This window comes from Equus asinus, chromosome 13, assembly GCF_041296235.1.
Source record: "Equus asinus isolate D_3611 breed Donkey chromosome 13, EquAss-T2T_v2, whole genome shotgun sequence".
Taxonomy (NCBI): Eukaryota; Metazoa; Chordata; class Mammalia; order Perissodactyla; family Equidae; genus Equus; species Equus asinus.
Window position 1 is genome coordinate 11,119,070 of NC_091802.1, and position 27,423 is coordinate 11,146,492.

A 27,423-nucleotide genomic window follows, 5' to 3' on the forward strand; every position below is an offset into this window, starting at 1 on the left:
TTTGGGACTTTGAGTAGGCTTTGACAGGTATTCTAACAAAGGGGCCAGTGTGGCTGAAGTGGAGTGAGACAGAGGTTTCAGCTTCTTCTGGGAGATTCATTATTGTTGTTTTGCTAGAAAGGAAAGGAACACATCTCTGATGTAATAATGGGAAATAACTGCAAAGAAAGATTCACTTTATAAAGAACTTGGCACTGCAGTGCATAACTAGTTCATGCAATAAGGAATAGAGAACTTGTATAAACATAAAGGTGAATTAAAGGATACATAATTTGTAGAATTAAAGTCTTTATTTTCCTGTTAAATGATTAGAGCATTCTTATTGTCTACAATGTTTATACTTACTATATTATTGTCGACAAACATAATCCATAACCAATCTATAAATGAGAATTGGGGTGAGTTTACTATGAGCCAGATCTGAGGACTAGTTTATCCCAGGTCCTTCCTTCCCCGAGGAAGGAAGGGCACCAAAGAAGTGGAGGTGTACAGAGTGGTTCTATATCATCAAAGAGCATGTATCACATATGATTGAAATGTGCTTTTTAAAACAGTCACTAGATTGCTTTGTTAGCACAGCGATTGATGGACAGAGCAGGTAGTAGGTCTGCTGTCTCAGTGGACACAGCAGGTAGTCTGTCAGTTGTCTGGAGCTGGGTGGTCACGGGATGAGTGCAGCAATCAATTCCTAGCCTACGGAGGGATGATTATCCTTAAGGAAATGCCAAAGTGGGGGAAGTTGCATCTTTACCTTAAGGCCATTTGTTCTTGTCTTTGGGATATATCAAATGCTTAAAGCAGATATACAATGCATGCTAAGTGGCCACGGCAGGCCCTTTTGGAAAAAAAAACTGATAGGCTGAATCAGTTTTACACCAAATGGCTTCCTCATATACTCCAATATCCTGTTGCTTGCCATGTGTTTGTCATTATAATCAATGTTTATTCTATCTTGCTTCAAAAACAATTTGAAGCTGCTATAAGTGTACAATGGCTTTAAATGCCCCTCTTTCACTTTACTTTTTTAATCTCTTCTCCTTCTCTCCAGCCTCACTGACTTCGTTGCATTTCTTTCCACCACAGGGCCTTTGTGCTTGTTGTTTCTCTACCCATTCTTTTTCTTTGATCTCCATCATTTGAGTCCTTCATCTCTTTCAATTTTTTACTATAAAGTCACCTTTTCAGTAAGGTCTTCTCTGTATAAAAGGGACACACTACCCTCTGCATTCCCTATTTCTCTTTCCATAGCACCTTTTCCTAACGTTCTACACATTTTACCTTTTTTTTTTTTTTTTACTGTCAGTTTCCTCCTCCTAGAAGGTAAACTCTATGAGAGCAGGGATTTGTATCTGGTTTGTTTGCTGCCACATCCCCAGAGCCAGAACAGTGCATAGCCTGGCACATAGCTGCATGAACTCTGTTCTCTTCTCATCTTACTAAGCTGTGGAATGATTGGCTGGTTGACTGAATTAGGGAGAGCAGAGGCTTCACTAGTTGACCCATAAATATTTATCAAGTTCTTATTTAGCAAGAAGCACAGTTCTAGATACCGGAATGCAAAGATAAATAGAATAAAAATAGGGTATGGCTTCCGGGTACTCAGAGTCAAGTCGGGGAAACAGTTCAACAATTACAGCAATGAGTTAAGGCCATAACACAAGTATGAATGATGTACTCCGGGTGCACTAAAGAGGAAACACTACTCTCTGCTTAGCAAGATCAGAGAGATCGAAAGATGCTTAGGGAGTTAACAACCAGGCTGGCTGGGATGAGCTCCTGAGCTCCCTCACTCTGTCGCACGCAAGTCAGACAGGATGTCACTGCGGAAGAGAGACAGCGGCTCCGGAAAGAGGGGCAGAGGCCGCAGTGGAGCACAGAGGTGCTAAGCATGCCGGGTGGGAGGAGCCAGAGACGCGCCCACCGATGACGTCAGCGAGCGTCCCTCCGGTGAGCCCTCCGTCGCGGTTCGCGCGGTTCCCGCGGCTCGCTGGAGCGGAACCTGGAGCGCACCATGGCGGCGAGTAGTTCGCAGGCTCCTAGCTGTGTGAGTGCTGTTCTCCCTCCCACGTCCGTTTTTTTCTTGTCTGTCGCGGATTTTTCTCTCTTCTCCTGTTGCCTGCACCTTGCCTCTTTGCCTCCCTGACTTCGCTGGCCGCGCCTGGGCGAGGGGGGTCTGTGAGGCTGTTCGTCCTACCGGTCTCACTGGTTCTGCGAATATATTTATTCCTTCATTTCTGCGGCGCCTGCTGTGAGCCGTAAACACGTCTCCGTCCCCTCTCTAGGCTTCAGGCCCAGCGGGAAGCCAGGAGCAGACTAATGGCGAACTGTAGGGCTGTGGGGTCCTGGGGGAGACCCCTGACGCAGCTATTGGGGAAAGGGGTAACTGATAATCGGGAACAGCTTCTGAGACCCGAAGTGCGTGTAGGAGTTAGCAAGGCAAAAAACGCGCTGAAAAAGGTTCAAGGCGTAGGCGAGAACATGTTCGAAGGCGAGATAGAGCAGGTGTCTTTGAAAAACTCCGTCAGTTCACTTGGGTGGGGGTGGAGGGGTCAGAGCTGACGGTCTTGTAAGTCTTAACTTAGCAGCGACTTTAACCTGAGACTAATTGGGAGTTATTGAAGAGTTTGCAGCAGAAGAGTGATTGGATGAGATTTGAGTTTTCGTTTCCTGAGGTAGCAGTGTAGAGAGTGGACTAGAGAGTACCAGTTAGAAGGCTGTGGCTGAAATGTAGTGAGAGATGATGCCCTACCATGGCAGCAGTGTTCAGGTTCCAGAGGTGAAGACAGAGTAAAAAAAGTATGAAGGAGATACAATCTAAAGAACTTGGGTTCTTCTGCAGGGAAAGGAAGGAGTTAAAGTTAAAGAGGACATCCACATTTCTGGGTAGAACTATTTGTTTGAGAATGCTATTTGCTAAGTTAGTGAACTTGGAAGAGGGGTGGGTTTTGTGAAAAGTTCAGTGCTGGATGGGCGTAGTGCCTGTTGGTTGGCCAGGTGGAGAAACTGGTAGAATGATGGATATAACTAGAGGTCAGGAGAGAGATCTCAGGTAAAGTAGAGCTTTAGGAACAATCAGCATCTGCTGATAGCTATTAAAGCTGTCCAGTGGATGAGGTTATCGAGAGGAAAGTGTATAGTGTTCTCAAACTTCAGCCTACATCCGTATTAATTTGGGGAGCTTATTTAAATTACAGACTCTGGCCCTGCCCCAGAATTCTGATTCAGTAGATGAGCTCACCTAAAAATCACCTGCATTTTTATTTTTTGCTTGAGGAAGATTGTCCCTGAGCTAACTTCTGTGCCCGTATTCCTCTATTTTGTATGTAGGAGGCCGCCACAACATGGGTTGATGAGCAGTGTGTAGATCTGTACCTGGCATCTGAACCCTGGAACCTCAGGCCGGTGAAGTGGAGTGTGTGAACTTAACCACTACGCTGCTGGGCCAACCCCTCACCTGCATTTTTAATAAAACTTTGGTGATTTTGAAGTAGTGGTTCCACTGTAAGAAACCGCAGTATTCAATGTGCCAAGCAATGGACAGGCTCTCAGAGGAATAGGAGCTAAAGAAAGGAGACTGAGAGAGGAAGACAAAAAGCGTGGGAGTCTGGGCTTTGATTATGTTGGTGGGCAGTTCTGAATGATGACCTGGTCCGGTTTTGACAACTCTGACCATGAATGAGTTTGTTTGGCTGAGGTGGGGCGAAGGTGGAGGTCAGTGGTAGGGCTTTCTACCAGGACACTGAAGTCATCTGGACCTGAAGACTGGTTTATCAGCCTGTTTTCAAGCTGCTGAAGATTAACTGAATGTGGAGGATTGAGTAGTAGGCTAATAGAGGAGCAGTGGAGGAACAGGGATAGAGCTGTAATGGTTTAGAATTATCACTGGGGATCAGAAGGATAAAGGTCCTACCCCTAAGTATTGTCGAACTCTGTTGGAGTTTTAAAATAAAGCTGCCTTACACCGGAAGTAGGCCAAGCTGGTCTCTTTCCTAGAGTTATCTACATAGAGAGGCAACTCTGTGTCCAGAATCTGTGGCAAGTATATAGAGATGGTTCCTGTCCTCCTTAGGCAGCCCACATCTTAGCTGAAAAGACGGAACGGGAAACAAATCCAATTAGATTGTATCATATATGTATTTAGCTTATGGGAACTGAAATGTATACACTTGAGTTAAAAAAAAGGGAATGATTAAAAATTATATTGTGCCTATATCCTTTATATGTACTGTCCATTATTAAGCACATTTACATTTTCACGTGCATGTTACTATACAGTACTATGTCTTATTCTTAAAAGTAATTTAAAGGATTTTTTCAAGGGTGATTTTGACTAATCTTGTTCTTCAACTTGCTGGCTTTGGACCCATACCCCATATAAATGGGAAGTCACTATATGTGGTAATCATTACTCTTAATAGAGATATGTGCAGGGAGCTGTGGGAGCTCCAGGGAAGGAGCAGCATTCTACCTGGGATAGTCAAAGCAGGATAGTCAGAGGCGGGTTCACAGAGGAATACAGTCATGCGTTTCAGTCAGTGATGGACCGCGTATACAACAATGGTCCCATGAGATTAGTACCGTAGAGCCTAGGTATGTAGTAGGCTATACTGTCCAAGTTTGTGTATGTACACTCTATGATGTTTGCACAGTGACGAAAATGCCTAACAATGCATTTTTCAGAACTATCCTGTCATTAGCAATGTGTGACTATGTATTCCAGGTGAGTGCTTAAGGATTGGTACAGGTTAGAGAAAGGCAAGACCAAAGCTGGATGACCAGTTGTCTAAGTTGATTGTGTGGCTGGACTAAGACTTCTAAAGTTTCTGAAAGGTTGTTTTTTTTGTGTGAAGAAGATTGGCGCTGAGCTAACATCTGTGCCAGTCTTCCTCTACTTTGTGTATGGGATGCCACCACAGCATGGCTTGATGAGCGATGTGTAGGTTCATGCTTGGGATCCGAACCTGCAAACCCTGGGCCACCAAAGCAGAGCACGTGAACTTAACCCCTATGCTACCGGGCCAGCCCCAAAAGTTTCTTTAAGTTCTAAACTCCTTCACTTTTCATCTCCACATACATACCCTCTTGATTTTTTTTTTTGTCTATCCTTCCCCAAATTTCCCTGGTGGGCAGGATGATCAGGAAGATGTTTAACTAGATTCACTTTCCTCAGGAGCAAGCCTGGCTTGAGGCTGCGCAGGCCTTCATCCAAGAGACCCTGTGTCCACCTGGCAAGGGGCCTGATGTCCAGTTGACTCACTTGGTAATTGACTGTGTGAAGACTATCTGGTTGTCCCAGGGAAGGAGCCAGGGTTTTACGCTGCCCCTCAGCTACAGGTAAGGAGACGGAGAGTTCAGGGGGGAGGTAAACTTGGGGTTGAAGAGGAAGAACCTATAGTTAATAAAAGGGGAAATGAGAAGAGGGAGGGGAAACTTGCTGAGGGGAGGAAAAGGTGTTCTAAACACGACCCCTTCTGCCAAACTTCCCATTCTCCATCAAGCTGCCTACCTTTTCCTGTAATTCTCCTAAATTGGCCTAAGTCAAATTTAGAAGCAAAGAGAGGAAGAGGAGAAGATAGAAAGAAAAGAAAATACAGAGGCTGATATTTTATTTTGTCGATTAGGAAACTAGGATACAGAGGCCTATGCTTTTACCAAGTGCAGATAGTTATGCTTAAGAAGATGTGAGGGGCCGGCCCTGTGGCCGAGGGGTTAGTGCGCACGTTCTGCTTCAGCGGACCGGGGTTTCGCCGGTTTGGATGCCGGGTGTGGACGTGGCACCACTCGTCAGGCCCTGCTGGGGTGTCGTCCCACATAGCACAACCAGAGGCACTCACAGCTGGAATATACGACTATGTACTGGGGGGCTTTGGGGAGAAGAAATAAAGAAAAAAAAAAAAGAAGATTGGCAACAGTTGTTAGCTCAGGTGCCAATCTCTAAAAAAAAACATAAATTTAAGATCTTCTGAAGGTGGTTTGTTTTTGTTTTTGTTTTATCTACACCATCATTTCCCAAATTGTCCTAGGCAATGTTAATAAAGTACAAGGAAAGGGTTCCATGGCCAAATAAGTTTGAGAGAGATTGGATATGATAACCTTCTTTAGCAGAGTCATGAGGTTCATTAACCCATTAAAGGCTCTGAAAAGTCCTACAAAAAGAAACCTATTACCTCCTCATAGAAGTAACCACTGTGTTGAATGAGGAGCATTATTCCTATGAATATCTTCAAATTTTTACTGCACATGCACCTACCCCTAAGCAATATACAGTAGAGTTTTGCATACCTTTAGACTATATAAATCATACCATAACTGCTCTGTGTTATTATGTGAGTATGCATATCATTGTTTACTTAGCCTTTGAAAAATAAAAAAGGTAGAAATCTGTTTAGCTTTGTATAATTTGTCATTTCCCAAACTTACTTGAGCACAGGATACTTTTTCCCTGGCACTCCCTTAGTCTGCTTATGGCAGTTTGGGAAACACTTCACTCAGCCTGGCAATCTGTTTCAGTCAGTAACAACAACAGATCTTTAGTGAAAAGACAGCTTAATTGTACTCTGTGTTATCCAAAACATCATTTTCAAAATTCTGTGTAGTTTTTTTCACTCATGGACTTTGTTCTAAACCAATGGTAACTAAAGATGTTGGTCATCCGGAATGTGAATCAGTACACTGCCTCCTTCGTTGAGAAAGTCTTGCCTGTGAAGGACAGTCAGCTGAACTCAATAGTGTGTTTGTTAACATAGTGTTTCGCTAGCTACTTGCTGCTCGACTTTTAAAAACCTTAATGTTTTGCCATATTTGCTTCAGTTCTTCTTTACGGGAAGCAAAACATTACAGATTTAGTGAAGTCTCCTGAGTGCTCTACCCTGATCCAGTTCCTCCCTCCCCTTCTCCAGAAGTAACCACTGTCCCGAAGGGAAGTGTAGGCTCGTCGGGTCTCAGCCTCACTAGCCGTTTCACATTGCTCTCCAATGGAGTTGCACCGATTGACACGCATACAGCACACATCTGTATCCTGAACCTTTTCCATATCTGCTTTTACCTTGGTAAAAATTTTTTTTTTTGCCTATTTGGTAGGCATTAAATGATATTTTATTTTAATTCCAAAGTAATTTCTGAGGACACTCTTACCTGGAGGCTTTTTCCTTTTCCTCTTATGTAACTCTTCTCATTTTACACCATTAGACTCTGTTTTGCCTTTCTTTTTTTTTGTTAGTTTGTTTGAGGAAGATTAGCCCTGAGCTAACTGCTGCCAATCCCCCTCTTTTTGCTGAGGAAGGCTGGCCCTGAGCTAACATCCATGCCCATCTTCCTCTACTTTACATGTGGGATGCCTACCACAGCATGGCTTGCCGTGGGGTGCCATGTCTGCACCCGGGATCCGAACCGGTGAACCCCAGGCTGCCAAGAATTGGAATATGTGAACTTAACTGCTGTACCACCAGGCCAGCCCCTGTTTTGCCTTTCTTTTCCTACAATTCTTGTCCATGGCCATAACTGTAGAGGTTAAATAGATTGTTCATTTAAACTTAGAATGAAATCTCATTTGTAAATTGTCCTGCTAACGTGGGAAAAGCCCTAGGACAGGAGAGTTACCTGTGGAATAGTGGTAGTCAAAGGAGTAGTGACTTCCTTGAACCTCTACTGCAGTGGGGTTAGCATCTCCCACCAATGAGCTGAGAGTGTGCCTAGTGGCCTCAGTGATCACAATCTAATTAAAGAAAGGAAGATCCAAATCTCTCAAAATTCTGGTATTACTAGAATAATTGAAAAGTTGTAAGTCAGCAATTTTTAGAAAACGTGGAACCTTTTTAAAGTTTCTTGTGGGGCCGGCCCGGTGGCACAGCAGTTAAGTCTGCACGTTTTGCTTCGGCGACCCAGGATTTGCCAGTTTGGATCCCGGGTGCAGACCTGTGCATCACTTGGCAAGCCATGCTGTGGCAGGCGTCCCACATAGAAAGTAGAGGAAGATGGGCACGATGTTAACTCAGGGCCAGTCTTCCTCAGCAAAAAGAGGAGGATTGGTGGCAGATGTTAGCTCAGGGCTAATCTTCCTCAAAAAAATAAAAAAAAAAATAAAAAAGTAAAATTTGTTTTTATTCTTCAAGATAAATATAACATAGATGGCATAATATGTAGAAGTGAAATAAAGCATGATGGATGAGGATAAAATACAGATTATTTAATAGAAATAGTTTATTCATCCATTTTCCCATTCTTCTTCGTTGAGTGCCTACCGTGTGCCAGGCACTGTGGTAAGTAAGCCTTGAAAGGTGGAGAGCAATGACAAATGCAAAGGGTTTGAGGTTATCACCTTCAGTTTCCTGCCCCAGACCCTGAAAGATCTGGGAGAGGGGACCCCTACCCTAACTGTTTTCTGTTCTTAGGGTGCCTAGGGTCAAGGAACAGATCTCTCTGGTTGCTTTTTCCTGGGCCTTTAGAGAAATAGAAAAACACAGAGAAAGAACATGGACTTTTGAATGAGGCACACCTGGCTTTGCCACCCATGCCACTGTGTATCTGAACCTCTCTAAGTTTCCTCATTGGTGGTGTTTACGGGGTTTTTGGGTGAAGATTCAATGCCAGATTGAGTGTGAACAGACCCAACATAGTATGTGCATGGCAGCGGCTCAACACATGTTTGTTTCTGTCTTTGCCTTTTATCTGCTCCGAAGTCGCTGGGAAAGGATGAAGCAGATGTGGAAGGAGAGTGGGCCACCTAGAACAGCATTCCCGGTCTGTAGTTCTCACAGGTGGATTATGTTCATGAGTACAACAAGGACGATAAATTGTGATGTTTTGTTACCTTATTCTGTTTCTTTTCCACTGAAAAAATCATGGGAATGCAAGTGAGCAGAATAATGGTGTTACGAAAATGTGAATGTACCACAACTTTGATCATTTAACTATTATTTGTACCGCTTTATCTGTGATACACCTCACAGTTGACAGTGACTCAGCAGTGTTGCAACACTTTGCTTAAGAATAACTGATCTCAGATATCTCTGGAGATTTGGGAACTCTTGATATCAGCTCCCAACTCAGCCTCAGCTTCCCAGCCAGTCTCTAGTTCTGTGATATTCCAGATGAGGAAGGAAACGTGGCTGGGGCAGATGCCTAAGTGGCCCCATTGGAGTTCTCTGTGGAGCTAAGAGCTGACATGCTGTTAGGGAGGCTGAGTGTTATCTGTAAAATGTTCTCCCCACACGCTCATCTCCTCAGGCCGCTCCTGCATTCCTACTTCTTTTCTCTGGGTCCTCCCTGTGACACTATCTTATTCAAGATATCATTCAGCACAGACTTTCTTCTTACCTTCCCTGGGTACTACCCAGACTCTGTCCTCATTTTCTTAGGCTCTTACCCCAGCTTTTTCCCCTTCAATCAGTCAATCAAACTCCTCTCTTAGTCCATGTTCCCCATTGACCTTTCCTTGGGATCTTGGGGGATTTGTCAGGGTTGAGGGTAATGTCCTAGGCTTGGATGCAGCTTTGTAGGACCTCTGCTCCCTTCACTCTGCAGCTTTGCCTCAGTACAGGACCTCAGGACCCGCCAACGTCTCCCGTGCTGCAGCCACCTGTCCTGGAGCAGTACTGCATACCAGGCTTGGGCCCAAGAGGCTGGACCAAGTGGGGTCCCCCTGCCCCGGGAACGGCTGATACTTGTAGGGACACTAACAGACCTACCAGGGGACTTGGAACAAGAGTGCAGGAATGGAAACCTCTATGTGAGAGATAACACTGGTATTCTGGGCTGTGAGGTGAGTAGGAAGAGGGAGGTCAGATGCCTCAGCTCCTAACAAGAATGGTGTCTAGAGAGCAAGGCACTCAAGCCTCTGAGGGAACAAAGGTGGAGGGGTGGATTGGATGCTAGAGTCCTGGTTTTAACCCTTGCCTTTGGTCTTTTCTAGCTCATAGATCTGGACCTTTCTTGGTTGGGCCATCTCTTTCTGTTCCCCAGTTGGAGTTACCTCCCTCCTGCCAGGTGGAGTTCCTCAGGGGAAGGGCATTTGGAGCTCTGGGGTGTCCCCGTGCCAGTGTTTCCCTTGACCATCAGTCCTGGTCCTCTCACCCCTATCCCTGTTCTCTACCCAGAAACTGCTTCCTGCCTGCTCAGGCACAGGTAATTCTTCCCTCGGGGGGAGGAGGGAGCACTTTGAAACTGGTAGGATGATGGCAGGTCAGTGAAAGGAGGGAAAGAAAGCTATCAAGAGTAATATAGATGGAATGTTCCAACTCAAGGCAACGATAGGGCCTCTCAGAATGTTAAGAGCAGGAGTCTTCAAGGGAAATGTGCCTTATCTGAGGGCAAGAAGAGTTGAAAGGGGGTGTTTAGAATAATGGCTTTGGGCTACGGAAATTTTACATCACAGCTAGATTATTCTTTATAGTGTGAGGAAAGGCATTTGTAGGGAAAAATGACTTCTGAGTATCTCTTTACTTAGTGGATGGGATGCTGCCTAATTCATGAATTGCTTAATATAGCTAGTTAGATCTTCAAATTAAAAAAAAGTCTTCTTCCTCTCCTCTTTCTACCTTTTTTAGAAGCAAGCTCAGAGTTGGACCAAAAAACCTGGCTGGGAAGCTCATTCGATTGAGTGCTCTGGTGAAAAGTCAAAAGAAAGCTTACTTCATCCTGACTCTTGGAGGATCATCCCCAGCTGGTGGCCAAGCTGGCAGCCATGTGTCTGTCATCGTACAGGTGAGGATTAGGGTCAATTCGGGGGTGTGGAGGTGTGGAATGGGTGTTAGAACTCTTTTTTTTTTTCTTTTAAGATTTTCTTTTTCCTTTTTCTCCCCAAAGCCCTGGGTACATAGTTGTGTATTTTTAGTTGTGTATTCTTCTAGTTGTGGCATGTGGGACGCCGCCTCAGCATGGCCTGATGAGCGGTGCCATGTCCACGCCCAGGAGCCGAACCAGCGAAACCCAGGGCCGCCAAAACAGAGGGGGTGAACTCAACCACTCGGCTCCGGGGCTGGCCCCAGTGTTAGAACTCTTAATAGGAAAGATCACATTGGAACCATATAGGAAAGGACAGCTGGGGAGAGTTGTTTTCTGGAACAGTGCTGCTGAGGGAAGATTCCAGGTAACGTCTTTCCTACGTACAGGAGGTGGGGAATAGACTTTTCTGCTGTACAGTTACTTGAGTAGACGACTTTTTTGTGTCACATTTTGAAAAACTGCCCGAATCACTTGTTTTACCCTTCCATTAGAAGGATGACCAAGAAAACTATCTTAACACCATTGAAACATTGAATACATACACTTTTTAAAAAACTTGGTACTTACTGTTGATTCTTTTTACATCAACTGGTATGATTTTAAAAATCATTAGTTTTTACACTGGTTGTTATGTGACTTACACAGTTATCTGAATAATGTTTCAAAAGCATTCAAAACAATTAAAGGATGGAAAGGTTCTCTAACTGCATATCAGAAAAGGAAACTAGGGCCCGCCCGGTGACGCAGCGGTTAAGTTCGCACGTTCTGCTTCTTGGTGGCCCGGGGTTTGCTGGTTTGGATCCCGGGTGTGGACATGGCACCGCTTGGCACACCATGCTGTGGTAGGTGTCCCACATATTTAAAAAAAAAAAGAGAGAGAGAAAGATGGGCATGGATGTTAGCTCAGGGCCAGCCTTCCTCGGCAAAAAGAGGAGGATTGGCAGCAGTTAGCTCAGGGGTAATCTTCCTCAAAAAAAAAGAAAAGGAAACTATGAAATTTATTGGCACTCTAAGAATTCTTTCCTGTGTCTTTGTGAAACATGAGCTTGAATAACAGTGATTAGAGTGTAAAGGAATTAAAAATGCTTAGAAGCTGCCCAAATTTCTGATCGTGTTTTTTCTTCCTGGGTTAAAGAGGAGCTTGTGTATTTTCTTTCCATTAGAATGTTTTAAGTCTCCTAGAGACCAATTAAAAATTCTCTACAGAGTGGGGTTGGCTCACTCTTGTATTATATGTCAAGGGAGAGATCTCTGAAATGCACTTGAATTTCTGCAGGGTCACTAAAGTAGGGTAAGCCCTTTGGGTAGTTTATAATCTTATTGTAGGTTCTATATGGTACTTATTTATAAAACATAGAATAATAGAAAACAGTTTGTAACTGCTGTAGCAGGTCAGCTAGAGTTTATTATGTGGAGGGGAGCCTTACAAGGGAGTTTCTTAGGTCTGGGTCTTGAAGGATGGATGGAATTTGAATCACTAGAAGAGAAGGGAGGATATTCAGGACTGGAGAATCACCTCTACCAAGATTTGACCTTTACTGAGCATGTGCTGTATGCTAGGCACTTGGGTCAGTTCAGAGGCACAAAATTGAATAAGAGAATTGTCCTCTGGAAGCTCTCAGCCAGAGAAGTCAGTCAGCTATTACTGTTAAGGATCATAAGTACTGTGGTAGATACATGCACATGCACGAGGCACTGTGTGGGTGCAGAGGTGGGCTTTGGAATAAGCCTGGGAGGTCAGGGGAGGAGTGGTCTTGGTATGTTTATAGGCTGCTGAAGAGGCATTGGAGACATACTGTTGCTTGAGATGACTCCAGTGAATCTCTTCTATGATAGAGGAATGAGATCATCTCTTCAAAATGAAGGATTGGGCTCTGAAAAGAGGAGGAAAGGTTCCGGGTAATTGCTGTGCTAGATAGTTGGAGATAAGAGATTGCTAAGCAGTGACAGGGGCCGAGCTGGAGGGGGTCAGCATCAGTGTTTGGTACTGGGGTGGCCTGGGTCTGTCTGCTTCAGGTAGGGTTTTTGTCTTAGAAAAGGGGTTGAGGAAACAGAGCTGTGGTGATACAGTATTGGTAGACTGAAGGGTGAAGTTGGGTAAAAAGGACAGGATTCAGGGGATTGGCATTCAGATCCCAGCATTTGGGATCTGAGGAAGGGAAGGACCTCAATGTCTGAAGGAAGAAGGGGCTGTGATATTGGGAGGTCCTAGTGAGAGGTTAGAGGAAGTCTGATGAGCATGAGGGGGTGGTCAGGGGAGAGCGGAAACACCAGTATTCATTCATATACTTGTTTGTTCAGTGAAACTATTATTAACTACTTTTTTTGCACAAGTAGTAAGCTAAAGTGGGGTCTCAGTAATCCCTTCTGATGAGTGGTCACGTGCAGCGTCTCATTGCTGATACTCAGCTGGTTTTAGACTAGAAATGGAAGTCTGCGAAGTTGAGCACGGAGGACTGTGCAGTTCAATTATGTTCAGTCACAGTGTGTTTTGAAGCTCCTGAGAATGGCAGCAGTGCTCTGTTATGCCTGTGGGAGGAACATGCCCTAGAAGATTGTTATATTTACGAACAACACGGGAAACTTTTTTCCTTGTGCTTAAATTTCTTTGACAGCCACCCTTCTCCAGTCCGTATGATACCCTGTTGTCAGATGTTTATTTTTATTTCCCCCCTTGGATATTTCTCATTTTCCTATAAAATAAAGTCGTCAGCATGTCATTTCTGGGTTTTTTCCCCTCATCTTAGCTCTCCTGTCTTGTCTTCTGCAACTCCCAATAACATTCCTTCTCCATCCTGGCCAGTGTTTTCACTGCTATGCTCATTCTGAGTTCTGAACAAGTCTATGTTGTTGCCACCTACTTGAATCATCCTTCCCTCTCCTCTCCACGTCACCAAACCAGAGCTGTCCTTCAAGACCCTGTTCAAGTTTCACTTCTTTCACTAGGCCTTCCTGATCATTCCAACCCATCCTGACCTTCTCTTTCTTTCTCTGAAGCCTTATCGAATGTGTATTGTTTTTGCCACTTGATCATACATGGCTCCATATTATTACTTGGGTTTGTGTCTGTGTTCCCCAGTGGTTTGAAATATGTTGGATAAGAGAGAACAGTCTATTATATTTCCCTTAACATCTATCCCAATATTGGATACATGGATATATGGATACATATAGCTAGTACATATAGATTAAATAAATGAAAGTTGTTTGTATAGTATGGGGTGGGGTAGGAGGAAAAAAAGGCATAATTTTCTGAATGGGATATTTATGTATTTTGGAGGAAGTTTTAGGGATGGATTGTATCTTGTGGGAGGGATTAGGAAATATTTGGCAGCTCCTATGAGAGGGGAGAGATCCTGAAATTTTGATGACTTAAGATTTAATTGGCAAACAGGGAAGAGGAAGAGGCAAAGAAAGGCTTATGAGGAGCAGGTCTTTGAAATCGAATGATGGAAAGGGACTCTGGCAGAGGGGCAGCATCGTGGGAAGTGTCTCATGTACCATGTTGCCTGCCTCTGCACAAGCCAGGTCCCTGCCCAGCTGGTGTGGCACCGAGCCCTTTGGCCTAGTAGGGCCTATGTACTGACAGAGCTGCGAGTATCCAAGATCCGTGGTCATCGTTACTATGTTTGGACGACCAGTCCCTCCTCCCATCTCTTGCCACTGAAACCAGAGTGTGTGCGAGAGCTGGAACTGGAGCTGGAGCTGGATGGACCCCTCTTAGAGGCTGACCGCTCCAAGAGTGACCCCAAGCCACTCCCCAGGCCCAGCAACTCCCAAGACAAGAAGGATCAAAAAGGTCTTGTCCGGGACTCCAGACTCTTATCATACACGGTGAGCATAAGGGAGAGATCCTAGAACTCGAGGGGCAGCAAGTGGGGCTCTCCAAAGAGGAAGGAAATAGGGATCAACTGGACCTTTGGCTTCTTTGCAGGGAACGGTCACTGGCGTGCTGAATCAGTCTGCTGGCCTCTATGAGCTGGATGGGCAGCTGGGGCTCTGCTTCGCCTACCAGCAATTCCATGGCCTTAGGCAGGTGGTGCGACCAGGAGTCAGTCTGGAGGTATGTGAGGGTTCAAGACTGGTGACAAAAAGAGGCCCTCTCAGCAGCTTCTCTTACCTTTATGGGCTGGTCTTTTTTTGCAGCAGGGTAGAAATGTCTTCAGCAAAAATCTAAAAATAATAAGTGTGTGTGTGAGACTAGGGGGTGCTTTTGTTAAGAATGATATGGACGAGAGCTCAGATGAGAAGGGAGTAGAGTCTGGGGCACGGGGAAGAGGGGTTGGAGCCAGAGCATCTCCTTCACAGGAGGGCCTTCTAACTGGAGGAGGAGATGCTGGAGCTGAAGGGCAGGTGTAGGGCCAGGATGATCTCAGACAGCCTAGTGAGTAGCCAAAGCCTCACCAGCCAGGAGCCCCCTGGCTCACAGAAGACTGAGTGGAGCTTCTGGGAGATGAAGGCTTACTGAAGGGGGAGTGGGTTGTGATGGAAAGTGAAACGTGGAGGCTGGAAGGAAATAACCTGTAAAGGAGAAATTGTATTTCTCCTGGAACCCAGGCAGTGGAGAACTGCAGTTAACTCTACCTGGGCTCATTGAGTTGAGGGCTTCACCTCTGCTTTTTCACTTTTTCTGCTTTCCCCCAGCTCCAGGATGTTCACCTCCTCCAGTCTGTGGGAGGAGGGACAAGAAGGCCAGTGCTAGCCCCCTGCCTCCGTGGTGCTGTTCTCCTTCGGGGCTTTTCTCGTCAGAAGCCTGAGACTCAGTCTTCCCACCAAGCCCAGGGGGCCTCCCTGTATGAGCAGCTGGTATGGGAACATCAGTTAGGACTTCCAGTCTACCTGTGGGCTACCAAGGCCCTGGAGGACTTGGCCCGCAAGTGAGGAAGATGAGGGTCTGGGCTGGGGAGGCGGTGGGAGTAAGACATTTCCTCTGTAAGAGAAGCAGGGTTGTGGAAGAGTCAGGGTCTTTGGGGGAGTGACTCAGCTTCTTTCTGGCCCAGGCTGTGTCCCCATGTGCTCAGACACCACCAGTTCCTGCAGTGTTCCTCTCCTGGGAACCCCAGCCTAGGGCTACAACTCTTGACTCCTACCTTGGATGTTCTGGCTCCATCTTGCTGCCCCAGTCGGAATTCACACAATGAGATCCTTGAAGAGCCACATCACTGTCCACTCCAGCAGGTTTGAGGGTGTGGGGGAAAGATGGGTGGCAGAGCTAATGCACTGGGGGACACCTGGAGCGCATGGGATGCACAATCTAATTTCTCTTCTCTCTGACAGTATGCTCGACTGCAGACTCCCTGCTGCTTCCCTACTCTGACCACCCTGAAAGAGGAAGGGCAGCGCAGGGCCTGGGCCTCCTTTGACCCTAAGACCCTTCTACCCCTCCCAGAGGCTTCTCACTTGCCCAGTTGCCAGCTTAATCAGCGCCTGGCCTGGTCCTGGCTCTGTCTGCTGCCCTCTGCCTTCCACCCAGCCCCGGTAAGTGGGGCTCCAGCAGGGACCAGGGGACTTCCTCTTTGTGCCATCCTTGCTACCACTACCATAGTCATTTCTTGTCATCTTGACTGCACTAGCCTTTTAACTAGATTGTTCCATCTCTTCTTGGCTCCCTCTAATTCATTGTCCCTGCAGCAACTAAAAAGAGGTGGGATAAAGTATAACTTGGATTACAAAATTCTCTTGCGTTAAATCCTTGTTTCTCCCAATGCATATAAAATAAAACCCTAACTCTTTATTACGTCCTCTGAGGTCCTGCATGATCTCCTGCCTCTGACCTTGGTTTGTACACTTTCTCTCCTGCTCCTAAATTTGTGAATGCATGTTTTTTTTTCCCCCACATTTGTCTTCCCCACTTGAATATAAGTTTTTTGAGGTCAGAGACCGTGTCTTTTTTTATTCACTTTGTAGTCTAACATTTAACACAGTGCCTGACACATGGTAGACACTCAGAGTTTGTTTAGTAAATACCAGTCGGCTTCATCTCCTTGCAGGTTTTACTTGGGGTTCTGGTGGCTTCATCTCGTAAAGGTTGTCTGCAACTTCGAGACCAAAGTGGTTCCCTCCCCTGCCTCCTTCTGGCCAAGCACTCACAACCCCTCGCTGACCCCCAGCTCATAGGTTTGGAGTTCAGATGTGGAGGGAAGATGGTGGTGGGGTAGAGGTTTCAGAACAGGGGGCTTGGGAGGAAGCTTCTGCTGGGATTTGCTAGAGATGCTGAAGTGGCATGTGTTGATCAACAAGTTTTGGGAGTTTAGGAGACCAGTGTTGGCAGGTAGAGAAAAGGAGCAAGGGATTCCCTAGCCAGAACTGCAATTCCCAACATTCATTTCTCCCTCCATAGCTCCTGACAGGATGACAACTCACATTTCCTACATTCTTCCTTTGGAAGAATAATGGTCTTATTTGGGGTTATTGAAATTTTTAGACAAGGAAACCCTGGAGAGGATCTAAGATCTAAGAGGTTCTTAGATCTAAGAACAGGTGTTTAAGAGATTTGTGACAAAGTAGAATTGAAGCCTTCCAGCATAGGAGGCCAGGGGTGGGACATGCAGACGGAACGATTTCTCCCTTGGAGGTAGCATCCCTCTAAGGTGGGGGTCAGGTCTGGACCTTCACACTGTGTTAGCGGAGCAGCTCAGGCCTGGGTTGGGCAGTGAGACCTGCAGTGTGGTCTGCTTCACTGCATGTCCCACAGTTCTCTCCTCTTGCCAAAACAGAAAACTTTCTTCCTCTAGGCTGCCTGGTGCGGGTAGAGAGGTTCCAGTTGGTTGTAGAGAGGAATGTCAGAAGCTCCTTCCCTTCCTGGAAGGAACTGAGCATGGCAGGCTTCATCCAGAAGCAGCAGGCCAGGTTAGCTCTGTGGGGTAGTGGCTGTGCTTGCAGTCTCTGAGGGGAGGGGAAGGGCCTGATGCAGGTGCTGGAATGCTGGGGCCCACAACACCCAATGCCTGCACCACTAAGAAACCTATTCCTTTTCTCTCCTCTCAGAGTCTATGTCCAGTTCTTTCTGGCCGATGCCCTGATCCTGCCTGTACCCAGACCCTTCCTTCACTCAGCCACCTCCTCAACACCTCCTAAGACAGTGCCTACCCTCCCAGGGGGTCCCCACGTGGAACAGAGCCGGCTATTCTTGTTGTCCCACAAGGAGGCACTGATGAAGAGGAACTTTTTTGTCCCCCCGGGTGCCAGTCTGGAAGTGCCCAAGCCCACCCTCAGTTTCCATGTATCAGGGAACTGGCTTGGGGGCACCCAGAGGAAGGAGGGGACTGGATGGGGCTCATTTGAGCCCAAGGGAAATGAGAACAAAGATCAGAAGGTAAACTGGAACTGCAGACCTAGGATCTGACCTCCTGTGCCCCTGGCTCCTGTCTGAATCCCCAGGACCCTGCTCTCCCTCCTCACAGGTTCTCCTCATCTTCCTTGGCTCCTCAGTTCGCTGGTTTGAGTTCTTGCACCCAGGGCAAGTGTACCGACTCGTGGCTTCTGGCCCTCCCGTGAGTGGCCCACTTCATACCCTTCCCCAAAAGACGTTTTTTGGCACGGGGTCTGGAGAGGAAGTTCCAGTGTCTGGTCATTTTCAGGTCTCCTAGAAGGGTGGATCTAGATCAAATAGAAGGCCTGTCTGTGTCTAGACTACTTCCTTCACCAGGCTTCAGAGATAAAACAAAATTGGGTCATAGTATTTTACGAACCTCCCTCTGGATCTGGACACGATTAGAGACAGTTGTCTTCCCATTTTCTGGCAGACGCCAATGTTGTTTGAGGAGGGAGGTTCATCCTGCATATCGCAGCGTCCTCTGGAGTTGGCAGGCTATGCCTCCTGCCTCACTGTTCAGGATGAGTGGACCGTGGAACTTGCAAGCTCCCAGGACATCCCAGGTGTGCTGGACATCAACAAGGCGCTGCCTGAATCCTCGCTGACCGACCTATTCAGTGCCAAGTAAATGTCCACCAGCTTCTCCAGCCAATTTGGCTGCTCTCTTTTCCTCTGCCATGCTTGGGGTGGGTGAATAATTTGTTCTCTGTTACAGCATGTGTTTCTTTAACATGATTTAGCACCTAGAGGAACAATGTCAGTGTAAGATGGAAGTTGCATTTCGTCCCCAGTTTTCTCCCAGCATGTTACTGTTTTGATATGATCATGGGCAGCATTTCTCACAATTCAGGAAAAGCCTTAGCAATAAAAGGAAATATAAGGAACATAAAAGGGCTGGCCCTGTGGCCGAGTGGTTAAGTTCTTGCGCTTGCTTCGGCGGCCCAGGGTTTTGCCAGTTCGGATCTTGGGCGCGGACATGGCACTGCTCGTCAGGCCATGCTGAGGTGGTGTCCCACATGCCACAACTAGGAAGACCCACAACTAAAATATACAACTATGTACTGGGGGAATTTGGGGAGAAAAAGCAAAAAAAAAAAAAAAGAAAATATATAAGGACAAAAGTTGAAAATCTATACAGAAGGGCCTTCAGTGCAAGAAGTGGCTGGCTTATAGCTTCAGGAACAACTATACTTTCCTCACGTAAGCTTTTTGGGGTGGCTGAAGAAGCCGTAGAGGTATTCCCCCCTGTAAAAGAAAAACAGACCAGACAAAAACCCTACTGCATTGTATGTGTAATTTTTATGAAACTGGTCTCTATTAGAAGTGAATGTTTTGAGGAGCTATGATTTGAAGGAGGGGGCGTGGGCCCCATCATATAAATCCGCAAATGATGGACTGACTGAGATTCTAGGTGTAAATGTAAGTGGAGTGTAAATGCTGGTGTACTTGGCAAAGCCTCTGGTTACAGAGGGGTATACGTTTTGACTGGTCTGCCACAACCCTGTTTTTCCCATAAGCCCTGTTACTTTTAGCATGTGATTTGACACAGTGCAAAGTTTTCCAGGACCTTGTAAATGATATTCTAGCAGATACTTTAGCTCTTTTTTCTATCTTTGGATCTGACTCTCTCCATTCTCTGCTTTCTTATGCCTCCCTTCTCACTGTATTTCTCTGACCCTCCAGCTTCACCGATTCCTTGGTGTCTTTCTCAGCTGAGATTTTGTCACGCACACCGTGTGAGCCACTTTCGGCCCTTCTCTGGACGAAGCCTGGTAATGACACCTCCTTTGGGGGAAGGTATGGAATGGAGTGGTGGGACCTTGTGGTCCTGACAGATAGTCAGATACTACTGACCCCTCCCCTTTCCTTCTGTAGGGAGCACTGGGGCAGTGAGAGGGTGTGTGAAGCTAACCGTGGCTCTGGAGACTGCTGGCTATGAATTCCCCCCTCACTTGGACATATATATCGAAGACCCACACTTGCCTCCCCCACTAGGACTTCTTCCGGGAGCCCGAGTCTATTTTAACCAGCTAGAGAAACGGGTTTCCAGGTAAAGATCTATGTAGCTGGCCTTGCCTCCTCTCCCTGCTGATGCAGGTCTCTTAAATGCTCACCCCTACCTAACTACACTGCAACGACACCTCTTTGATGCTACGGTCTATATGTTACTCTGGCATTTATGCCCTCTACTCTCATGAGATGTTCCAGACCAGTCCTCCCCTTATTCTTCCCTCTGCTTTGATAGAGCCAGCATCAGCACGCGTCCCTCAAGGCAAGTGGTCAGGCCTGTGATACGGTCCCAGCTCCTGCCTCAAAGTGACTTCTTTCTCATCATCACTCTTCCTCCACTTGCAGATCCCACAATGTTTATTGTTGTTTCCGGTCATCTACTTATGTGCAGGTCCTGAGTTTTCCCCCGGATACCACAATCAGGTCAGTGCCCCAGGCCCTGATCCCCAAACTTCACGGCCCTGCATCTGCATCCCACACTTGTTCTGCCTCTAGAGTTTTTCCCATAACTACAGTCTTCTCCAATCCTAGCAAAATGTGTTGTCAGAAGGATTTCTTCTACTCCGAATAAAAAACGTCCAATGCCTATCATTTTACCTGAAAGATTTAGTGTTCTAGGGTCTTAAAGGCTTTTCAGTCTAAAATATAAATACCTTTCTTGGCTTGAACGACATCTTGGTTGTTCAAGCCTGAGAAATAATCGATGATGATCAGAGATCAAGAATCAAAATGGGGGCTGGGGGTCTTCCAGGAGAGCACAGCAGGCACTACTGTCCCCATCCCTGTGCCTGCTGAGTCCTTCCAGACACACACCCTGCTTTCAGAGTCCCTTTGGCTATTTGTTGACTACCACCCCCTTCTTTCTCTTTAGTGCTCCCCTGCCCCACATCTACCTGGCTGAACTTCTTCAGGGTGGCCAGGCCCCATTCCGGGCCACTGCTTCTTGCCATATCGTTTCTGTCTTCAGCCTTCAGCTCTTCTGGGTGTGTGCTCATTGTACCAGCCTCTGCCCCCAGGTATGGGAGGGGACAGGCTGAGCTGGGTACAGGGTGCCAGAGGGGTGTGATGGGACTGAGGATTTTCCCAAGCACTTTCTTCATCCCAGGGACGGTGTACTCGTCAGGGCCCCACTTGCTCCGCTCAGACATCTATAAGCCAGGCCAGTATCAGGTGAGAGCACAAGGCAGGTGCCCATCGCATCATTTACTTCCTTATTACATGACTTTGCTATCCCTGTGTTAGCATAATTCCTGGCTGTGGGAATTGCTAAATAAATATTTTTGAATGAATAAATGAAAGTGAGCTAAAGACTGGAAAAGATGGGGAGGGAGGCATATTGGATCCAGGTGACTGGCCACCTGGGTTTGCTGTGAGAGTTTGTTTCCTCTCCCCTCATCCCCCCACCCAGCTTCCTGGTGGAGGATGGGACTGCCGAAGCTGTGGTTGCCTGTAGGAATCATCAAGTGGCAGCAGCACTAGGGCTGTGTCCTAGTGAGTGGACCTCTCTCCTAGAGTTTGTCCAAGGACCAGGGAGAGTGGCTTTGCAATTTACAGGGCCTGGAGCCCACCTTGAGGTGAGATGTGGCTAGGAGGTGGGGGCTCAGATACCCAGATTCCTGGGGGGTTGGTAGAGGATTGAGGAGTTTGAGTTCTGATTAATCCTGAGTTTCCCTTTCAAGTCCTCAGCCAAGATTGATGAGCCCTTGACCCTCTTCCTCCGGACACTTTGTACCAGCCCCTCTGTCCTCCGCCCTATTGTGCTTTCTTTTGAGCTTGAGAGGAAACCCTCCAAGATCATCCCATTAGGTGAGAATAGAGGGGTAGGACTGTAGATCGATGGGACCCAGGAACATGAGGGATTGATAGGGGATTTTTGGAGTTGGAAAGGGGAATGGCGGATGGGACTAAAAACCACACGCATAGGACATGTGTTTTCCTCTCTTCCCATCTCAGAACCTCCTCAGCTACAGCGATTCCAGTGTGGGGAGCTCCCTTTCCTGACTCGTGTGAATCCCAGGATCCGACTGTCATGCCTCTCTATCCAGGAGCCTGAGCACCCCAGCTCCGTGGAGGCCTTTGTTTCCTCTTGCTAACCTGAAGTACAACAAGGACCTGAAAGGTCTCCCTGCCCTGCTGGAAACCTTGAAGCCTGGGCTCCAGCTCTTCCCCCTTGTCGTAGCCCTAACCGTATCTGTGATTGAACCAGGACGCCAGATCCCTGGATTCACAAACTACTACCCTATTATAATTTCTCCATATTCTGGTGCCTTGGGGAAATTGTGGAAACAGGCAAATCATGGTGCCATTGATATTCCCTCTCTGGTTGGGGTCAAGGCACCTGTACTCACAGGTGGTCCTGAGAATCTAGATTCTGCCTTTGTGGCAGGGGCCAGAGGAACAAAAGACTTGCCCCTTGTGGGGGTGCTTGTGCTAGGCCCCTTGGTCTGTAATAAAGCTCTGGTGATGTTTCTCACTTGTACTTATCTCTAGGGTCCCAGGCCCCCTGATCTCCTGGCACCCTGCCCACGGTTTACCACCAGTGCCAAAACTGGTTTGGAGAACAGCTTCTGGTTCAGCAGAGGAAATGACACTAAAGTCAGGCCCTAAAGGGGGTTGGTCAGCTGGGGAGTGGCAGGCAGGGTAGACAACATCTTGATGATGGTCTCAGTCAGCAAGGTTGGGCCCAAAAGAAGTCAGTCCTAGAGTTGTTGGGAAGTACAGGATGGGTATGGGGGCAGGGAAGCACCAAGCATTAGGAGGGGCATGTGAGGAACCTGTACTGTGGGAGCCCAGTCAGGGGGTCAGTGCTGTGGGTTTCCCATGGGCCAGGCCTAAGGCAGATCCTTGATCAACACCATGAGACCAGCAGGATTCCTAATTCAGAACCCACAGAATTAGGGGTTGCGGCAGCAATTATTTGGGGCGCTCAGGCATTTGGCTGGTGTTCTCCCATTTCTTTCCTGGGACCTGCTAGCTAGATGGAGAGAGAAAGCCTAGCCACACCTCTCGAAGCTGTTCAGAGGACATTCCTTCCTGTCCATTAGGAACCATTTTCAGTTTATATTTGAGAGGTTTTGGGTGTCCTGGTTTGTTCTGAGAGAGAGGGTCTTGCCTATACTTTAGTGATACATATGTAAAGATTCGGAATAACCCGCCTACCAAGTTGGCCGGTTAGCTCAGTTGGTTAGAGCGTGGTGCTAATAACGCCAAGGTCGCGGGTTCGATCCCCGTACGGGCCAGAGGTGTTTTTTTCTTTTTCTTTTCCTTCCTTTCCCCCTCCACACCCACTATTACTCGGAAGGTTCTCTCCGGCGCCAGTTACCTTCTGATCGCACACCGGACCCACTTCTCAACACCTGAATCGCTAGCGCATTCCAATACGTGGAAGGGAGCTCCCTGGGCTAGGGCGGAGGGAATGTTCTTTGGTGACTGCTGCGTCTTCTCCTTTTTGGGAGCGTGTTGCTGGAGGCGGAAAGTGGAAGATCCGGGATGAGGATCCCAGATAAGGCGGAGCGGGCGTGGGCCGGGGCCGGGGCCGCGACCGATTCCTATTCTGTCCTCTGGTGTTCGCACCGGCGGATCTCCTAGCCCTGGAACGGCAAAATCCCCAAATGGATGAAGTGTTTTCCGGGCAAGGAATCTAAGAAAGGCTCAAGTTGAGAAGTCTCCAGCAGCGGTGTAGTCGTGGCCGAGTGGTTAAGGCGATGGACTAGAAATCCATTGGGGTCTCCCCGCGCAGGTTCGAATCCTGCCGACTACGTGTACTTTTTCTTCTCCGACGTGCGAAATATGTCCATTTCTGCCCGAGGTCAGACAGAAGATCGATCCTGTCCACAAGCCTGAAATTCCCCCCTCTCAGGAATCTTAAATTCTGGGGAGTTCCCCACCATACACTTCTGGCTGCAGTTGAGGTTTTTGATTTATTTCCTTCAACTTCTGGGGGAATCTCATGGATGGATGTCTGACGCCAAACGTGGCTGATGTGTCAAAATTAATTTTCTAGAACTTTGATGAAGATGTGGCCAGGCTCCGAGTGGTATATTCCTGAAGTGCAGCCGCAAAAGAGAACTTGGCAGTTGCGGCGCCGTGGCTTAGTTGGTTAAAGCGCCTGTCTAGTAAACAGGAGATCCTGGGTTCGAATCCCAGCGGTGCCTTTATTCAACACTGAAGAATTTGCTCCTCACGTTTTGCCGCTGCATCTGTACCCTCCGATGGATTTATCAATTGTTTTTATACTAGAGAACGCAAGGGTTCCAGATTTCCTGCTGAGCTGAGCTGCCTGTCCCAGGAGACCGCCGCTCTAAAAGCTCGCCCTGCAACCAGGGCGGAAATCCGGCGCAGGCCTACACCTTCCTCTCCCCAGCTTATGCCACACCCCTCTGGTGCTTGTGGGCCAGCCCTGGGGGCCACTCCGCCGCCCTCGCATCTTCCCCTACCCAGGACATCCCCTAGAACCTAAGTCGATTTGTTTTGTTTGATTCTTCACTGTATTTCTTTTGGTTTAGGGCCTCAAAATTATGTAAGTACATATAATATACTATATTTTTAATATTTTTTATTAAAAAATTTGAGGAATGGGGGGTGTCTTCTATGTGCAGTTCCTGTACCAGGCCCCTTATGTATAGTTATCTTCATTTGTCTCCACAAACTGGCAGTCAGGGTTAGGAGTTATCAGGAGATATGGTTGTCCTGGCGCCATCTGGTATCCTGCTAGAGAGTAGGGAAGCACTGGGACCGTGTCGATAGGGTGGGAGTAGAAGAGAGCACATTCTCAGTGGGGTCTCCAGAGAGCCTGGTGTGGAAGGCCAGGGCACATTTCCAGAGCACTGAAGCCAGGCTGGTGAGAGTAGAAGTAAATGCTGTGGAGAAGGAGGCAAGAGGTAGGGTCAGCGGGCCGTTGGAGGGCCTAAACCTCCTTGGAAGATAGGCAGAAAGGTCTAGACTCTATCCTTTGGCAGGGAAACCACTGTAAGAAGTCTGAGCAAAAGTGTTGGTTTGAAGGAATTGGTCTCTTGAGGTGACAAGTCAAATAAGTGATGCACCACCACTGGGACCAGGTTTCTGCCAAGCGCTCGGCTGCACGCTGTGCATAACCAAATGAATAAGGCACAGCACCTTTTCTCAAAGAGCTCATAGGAAGGAAGATGAGATCACAACACAATGCCCTGATGGCAGGGCTAGGGTGCTGGGTGAACACGGAGAAGAGAAATGGCATCTCATCCCGCCTGAGAGTGGAGAGTGGTCAGAGGAGGCTTTCTGGAGGAGGTGAGCCAAAGACCATGGGGAAATTCGCCATATGTTCTATTAAACAACTACGACGTAACAACCATTGTTCTAGGCCCTGGGAGTACAGCAGGGAACAATAAGCACAACAAAAATATTTTTAAAATTAAATTATATAATATGCTAGATAAATGCTACATAGAAGAATAACACAAGAGATCAGAGAGTATGTGTGACAGGGCTTGGTTATAAGAAATGTCAAAAACTTGCACCACAGCGGTTGTAGGAGAGATGGAGAGGAGGGGATGAATTCAAGACATGTTTAGTATGAAAAAAAAAAAATAGGTCTCAGCAACTTACAGCATGTGGAGTCTAAAGGGGAAGAAGAAACTCAGGAAGATGCCAGGATTCTGTTTTAGGGAAGGGCTGAGGGGGAGGGGGGTTGCTACCACTGTAAACAAATTCACCAAAAGTGTCTTTTCACTCTTTCCCACTCAATCTCTTTCAAACAACTGTGACTGCCCAGAGGTATACCTTAGAATTCAATCTTTCCATGTAAAGCTTTAACTCCTGTTAAAATACTTGTGCCAAAGTTTAAACCATGATCAGTTGTCTACATCTTAGTTCTTGTATTCTAAAAGTGGGGTCCATGAATGGGGCTTCAGAGTACCTGTGAATTCTCTGATATTGTCAGGATTTTTCTAGGGAAAGGAACTATAGCCTTCATCATGTTCTATAAGGGATGTAGGCCTCCACCTCTGTGCAGATTAAGTGCCTGAGACGAGGTAAGAGAGAAGTGCCTAGAGACCTGGGAGAAAGCTGGGGCCCAAGAAAAGGGAGAGAGGAAATGGAAAAAGATAGGGGGAGGGTGATGCCAGAAGATCAGCCCTGAGTGCTTCTTCACTCACCTGAAAGGCTTGGGAGCTAAGAGGAAAGGATGGGCTGTTCTCTGCTGCCCTCCCCCACTGTCCGGCCAGGACACCTGGGAAAGATAAAGTGAAGGGCCAAACCCTTCATTGAAGTACCCTTCACCAAAGTATCTGTGTGGTGGGCGTTAGTAAGGGGCTGGCCCCACAAAGCACACAGCCAGGGTGCAGAACAAGATGGTTCAGCCCATAGATGCTGCCAAGGGGTCGAGGGCCGAGGCAGATCAGAACCCTCCGAAGACCACCCAGAGCAGGTACTGAGCCTGCAACTTGACCCCACCAGGTCCTGCCAGGACCCTTGGCAGCCCCCAACGTGAGAGCATGGCCAAGTGTTAAAAGCAGAGGCTCACAGAGCAGCCCAGGAGACTCTGCAAGTTCCCAGGGCCGGGTCTACTGGCCTTGGACTTTACTCGTGCAGGCGCTTGCCTCAGAGCCCCTTACCTTTTGGGGGTCTTAGGCGGCAGGTAAGAGGGTCTCCTTCCCGGACATCCTAGGAGGTAACTGGAGAGCAGAAGCTAGACGAGAGGGTAGGGGTAACCTGTTCTTAAAGGCAGGAAGTCCTGGGACCAGCGCTGGCAGGTGTTTTAGGCGTCAGGGACGGCCCTGGTCGCATTGCCTGGCGCATCGCAGCACTCAGGCAGGTTGGAAAGACGGTCCCCCTACCCCACCCCTCCAGCCACTCCTCTCAGTGATGCCTCCTCCGTGAGTCTTCTTGGCCTCAGGAATTGCTCCCTTGCCTGGGAACTACCACGCGGTCTAGAGAGACCGTGGGCTATCGAAGAGTCTGGCCCGGGGTTGGCCCTGCCCGTCACTCCAGGAGGATGGACAGATGCAGGGACAGAAAGAGGGACTGGAGTTCACCTAGAGGTTTCTTATTAACTGTCCCCGACCAGCTAATTCCACCGCTTGTCTTCAAAGCTCTCTGCGCCGGGAGGCTGAGTCCGAGGACGGCGGGCGGAGGCGGGAAGAGTCGAGACCCCAGGTTATGGAACGGCGCGGAGACAGTGGCCACAGGGAGCGGGAACTCGGGTGCTGAAAGCAGTCCTGGAGGGCTGCGCGGGGGCGAGGCCGAGACCACTCCCTCCTACTTCCCCGACGTTATTTCCTGGGAGGAGTCGGAGCTGGCGGCCAGCGAGCAGAGAGATTCCCGGATCCCTCCTCCAGAGTATGCAGCACGGGGGCGAGTGGTCCCTGAGCGCGCGCCAGGACCGTTTGGCCTTGAATCAA

The 27,423-nt window shown here is 47.6% G+C and overlaps 1 protein-coding gene, 1 long non-coding RNA gene and 3 other non-coding genes across 11 annotated transcripts; 4 read left to right on the plus strand and 1 right to left on the minus strand.

Moving 5' to 3' along the window:
* The first annotated feature begins 1,891 nt into the window (after positions 1 to 1,891).
* CTC1 (CST telomere replication complex component 1) lies at positions 1,892 to 22,516 on the plus strand. Of its 7 annotated transcripts, XM_070482361.1 has the most exons (24): positions 1,892 to 2,044; positions 5,171 to 5,334; positions 9,523 to 9,760; positions 9,911 to 9,984; positions 10,095 to 10,122; positions 10,545 to 10,701; positions 14,396 to 14,556; positions 14,657 to 14,785; positions 15,367 to 15,599; positions 15,723 to 15,900; positions 16,000 to 16,200; positions 16,713 to 16,839; positions 17,457 to 17,571; positions 17,710 to 18,037; positions 18,126 to 18,215; positions 18,468 to 18,661; positions 19,721 to 19,809; positions 19,913 to 20,087; positions 20,393 to 20,470; positions 20,919 to 21,063; positions 21,153 to 21,217; positions 21,456 to 21,621; positions 21,727 to 21,853; positions 22,001 to 22,516. In XM_070482361.1, the coding sequence occupies exons 1-24, from the start codon at positions 2,012 to 2,014 to the stop codon at positions 22,138 to 22,140; spliced, it is 3,435 nt and encodes a 1,144-aa protein (XP_070338462.1). In that variant the 5' UTR covers positions 1,892 to 2,011; the 3' UTR covers positions 22,141 to 22,516. The 7 variants fall into 7 exon arrangements, 3 of the variants coding, with proteins under 3 accessions (XP_070338462.1, XP_014717073.3, XP_070338463.1); XR_011493571.1 differs by having other exon boundaries at positions 9,911 to 10,122; positions 14,251 to 14,556; positions 21,560 to 21,621; XM_014861587.3 differs by having other exon boundaries at positions 9,911 to 10,122; positions 14,251 to 14,556.
* A 696-nt stretch (positions 22,517 to 23,212) lies between these two features.
* Positions 23,213 to 23,286, plus strand: TRNAI-AAU (transfer RNA isoleucine (anticodon AAU)). The gene has a single exon. It is a non-coding gene; the product is annotated as a tRNA-Ile (tRNA).
* Positions 23,287 to 23,725: 439 nt separating this feature from the next.
* Positions 23,726 to 23,807, plus strand: TRNAS-AGA (transfer RNA serine (anticodon AGA)). The gene has a single exon. It is a non-coding gene; the product is annotated as a tRNA-Ser (tRNA).
* Positions 23,808 to 24,127: 320 nt separating this feature from the next.
* On the plus strand, positions 24,128 to 24,201 carry TRNAT-AGU (transfer RNA threonine (anticodon AGU)). Its single transcript has one exon. It is a non-coding gene; the product is annotated as a tRNA-Thr (tRNA).
* Positions 24,202 to 24,583: 382 nt separating this feature from the next.
* LOC106844243 (uncharacterized) lies at positions 24,584 to 27,290 on the minus strand. The gene is made up of 3 exons (XR_001401358.3): positions 26,638 to 27,290; positions 26,179 to 26,252; positions 24,584 to 24,906 (listed from the first exon to the last, which is right to left on the minus strand). It is a non-coding gene; the product is annotated as an uncharacterized lncRNA (long non-coding RNA).
* Positions 27,291 to 27,423: the final 133 nt, after the last annotated feature.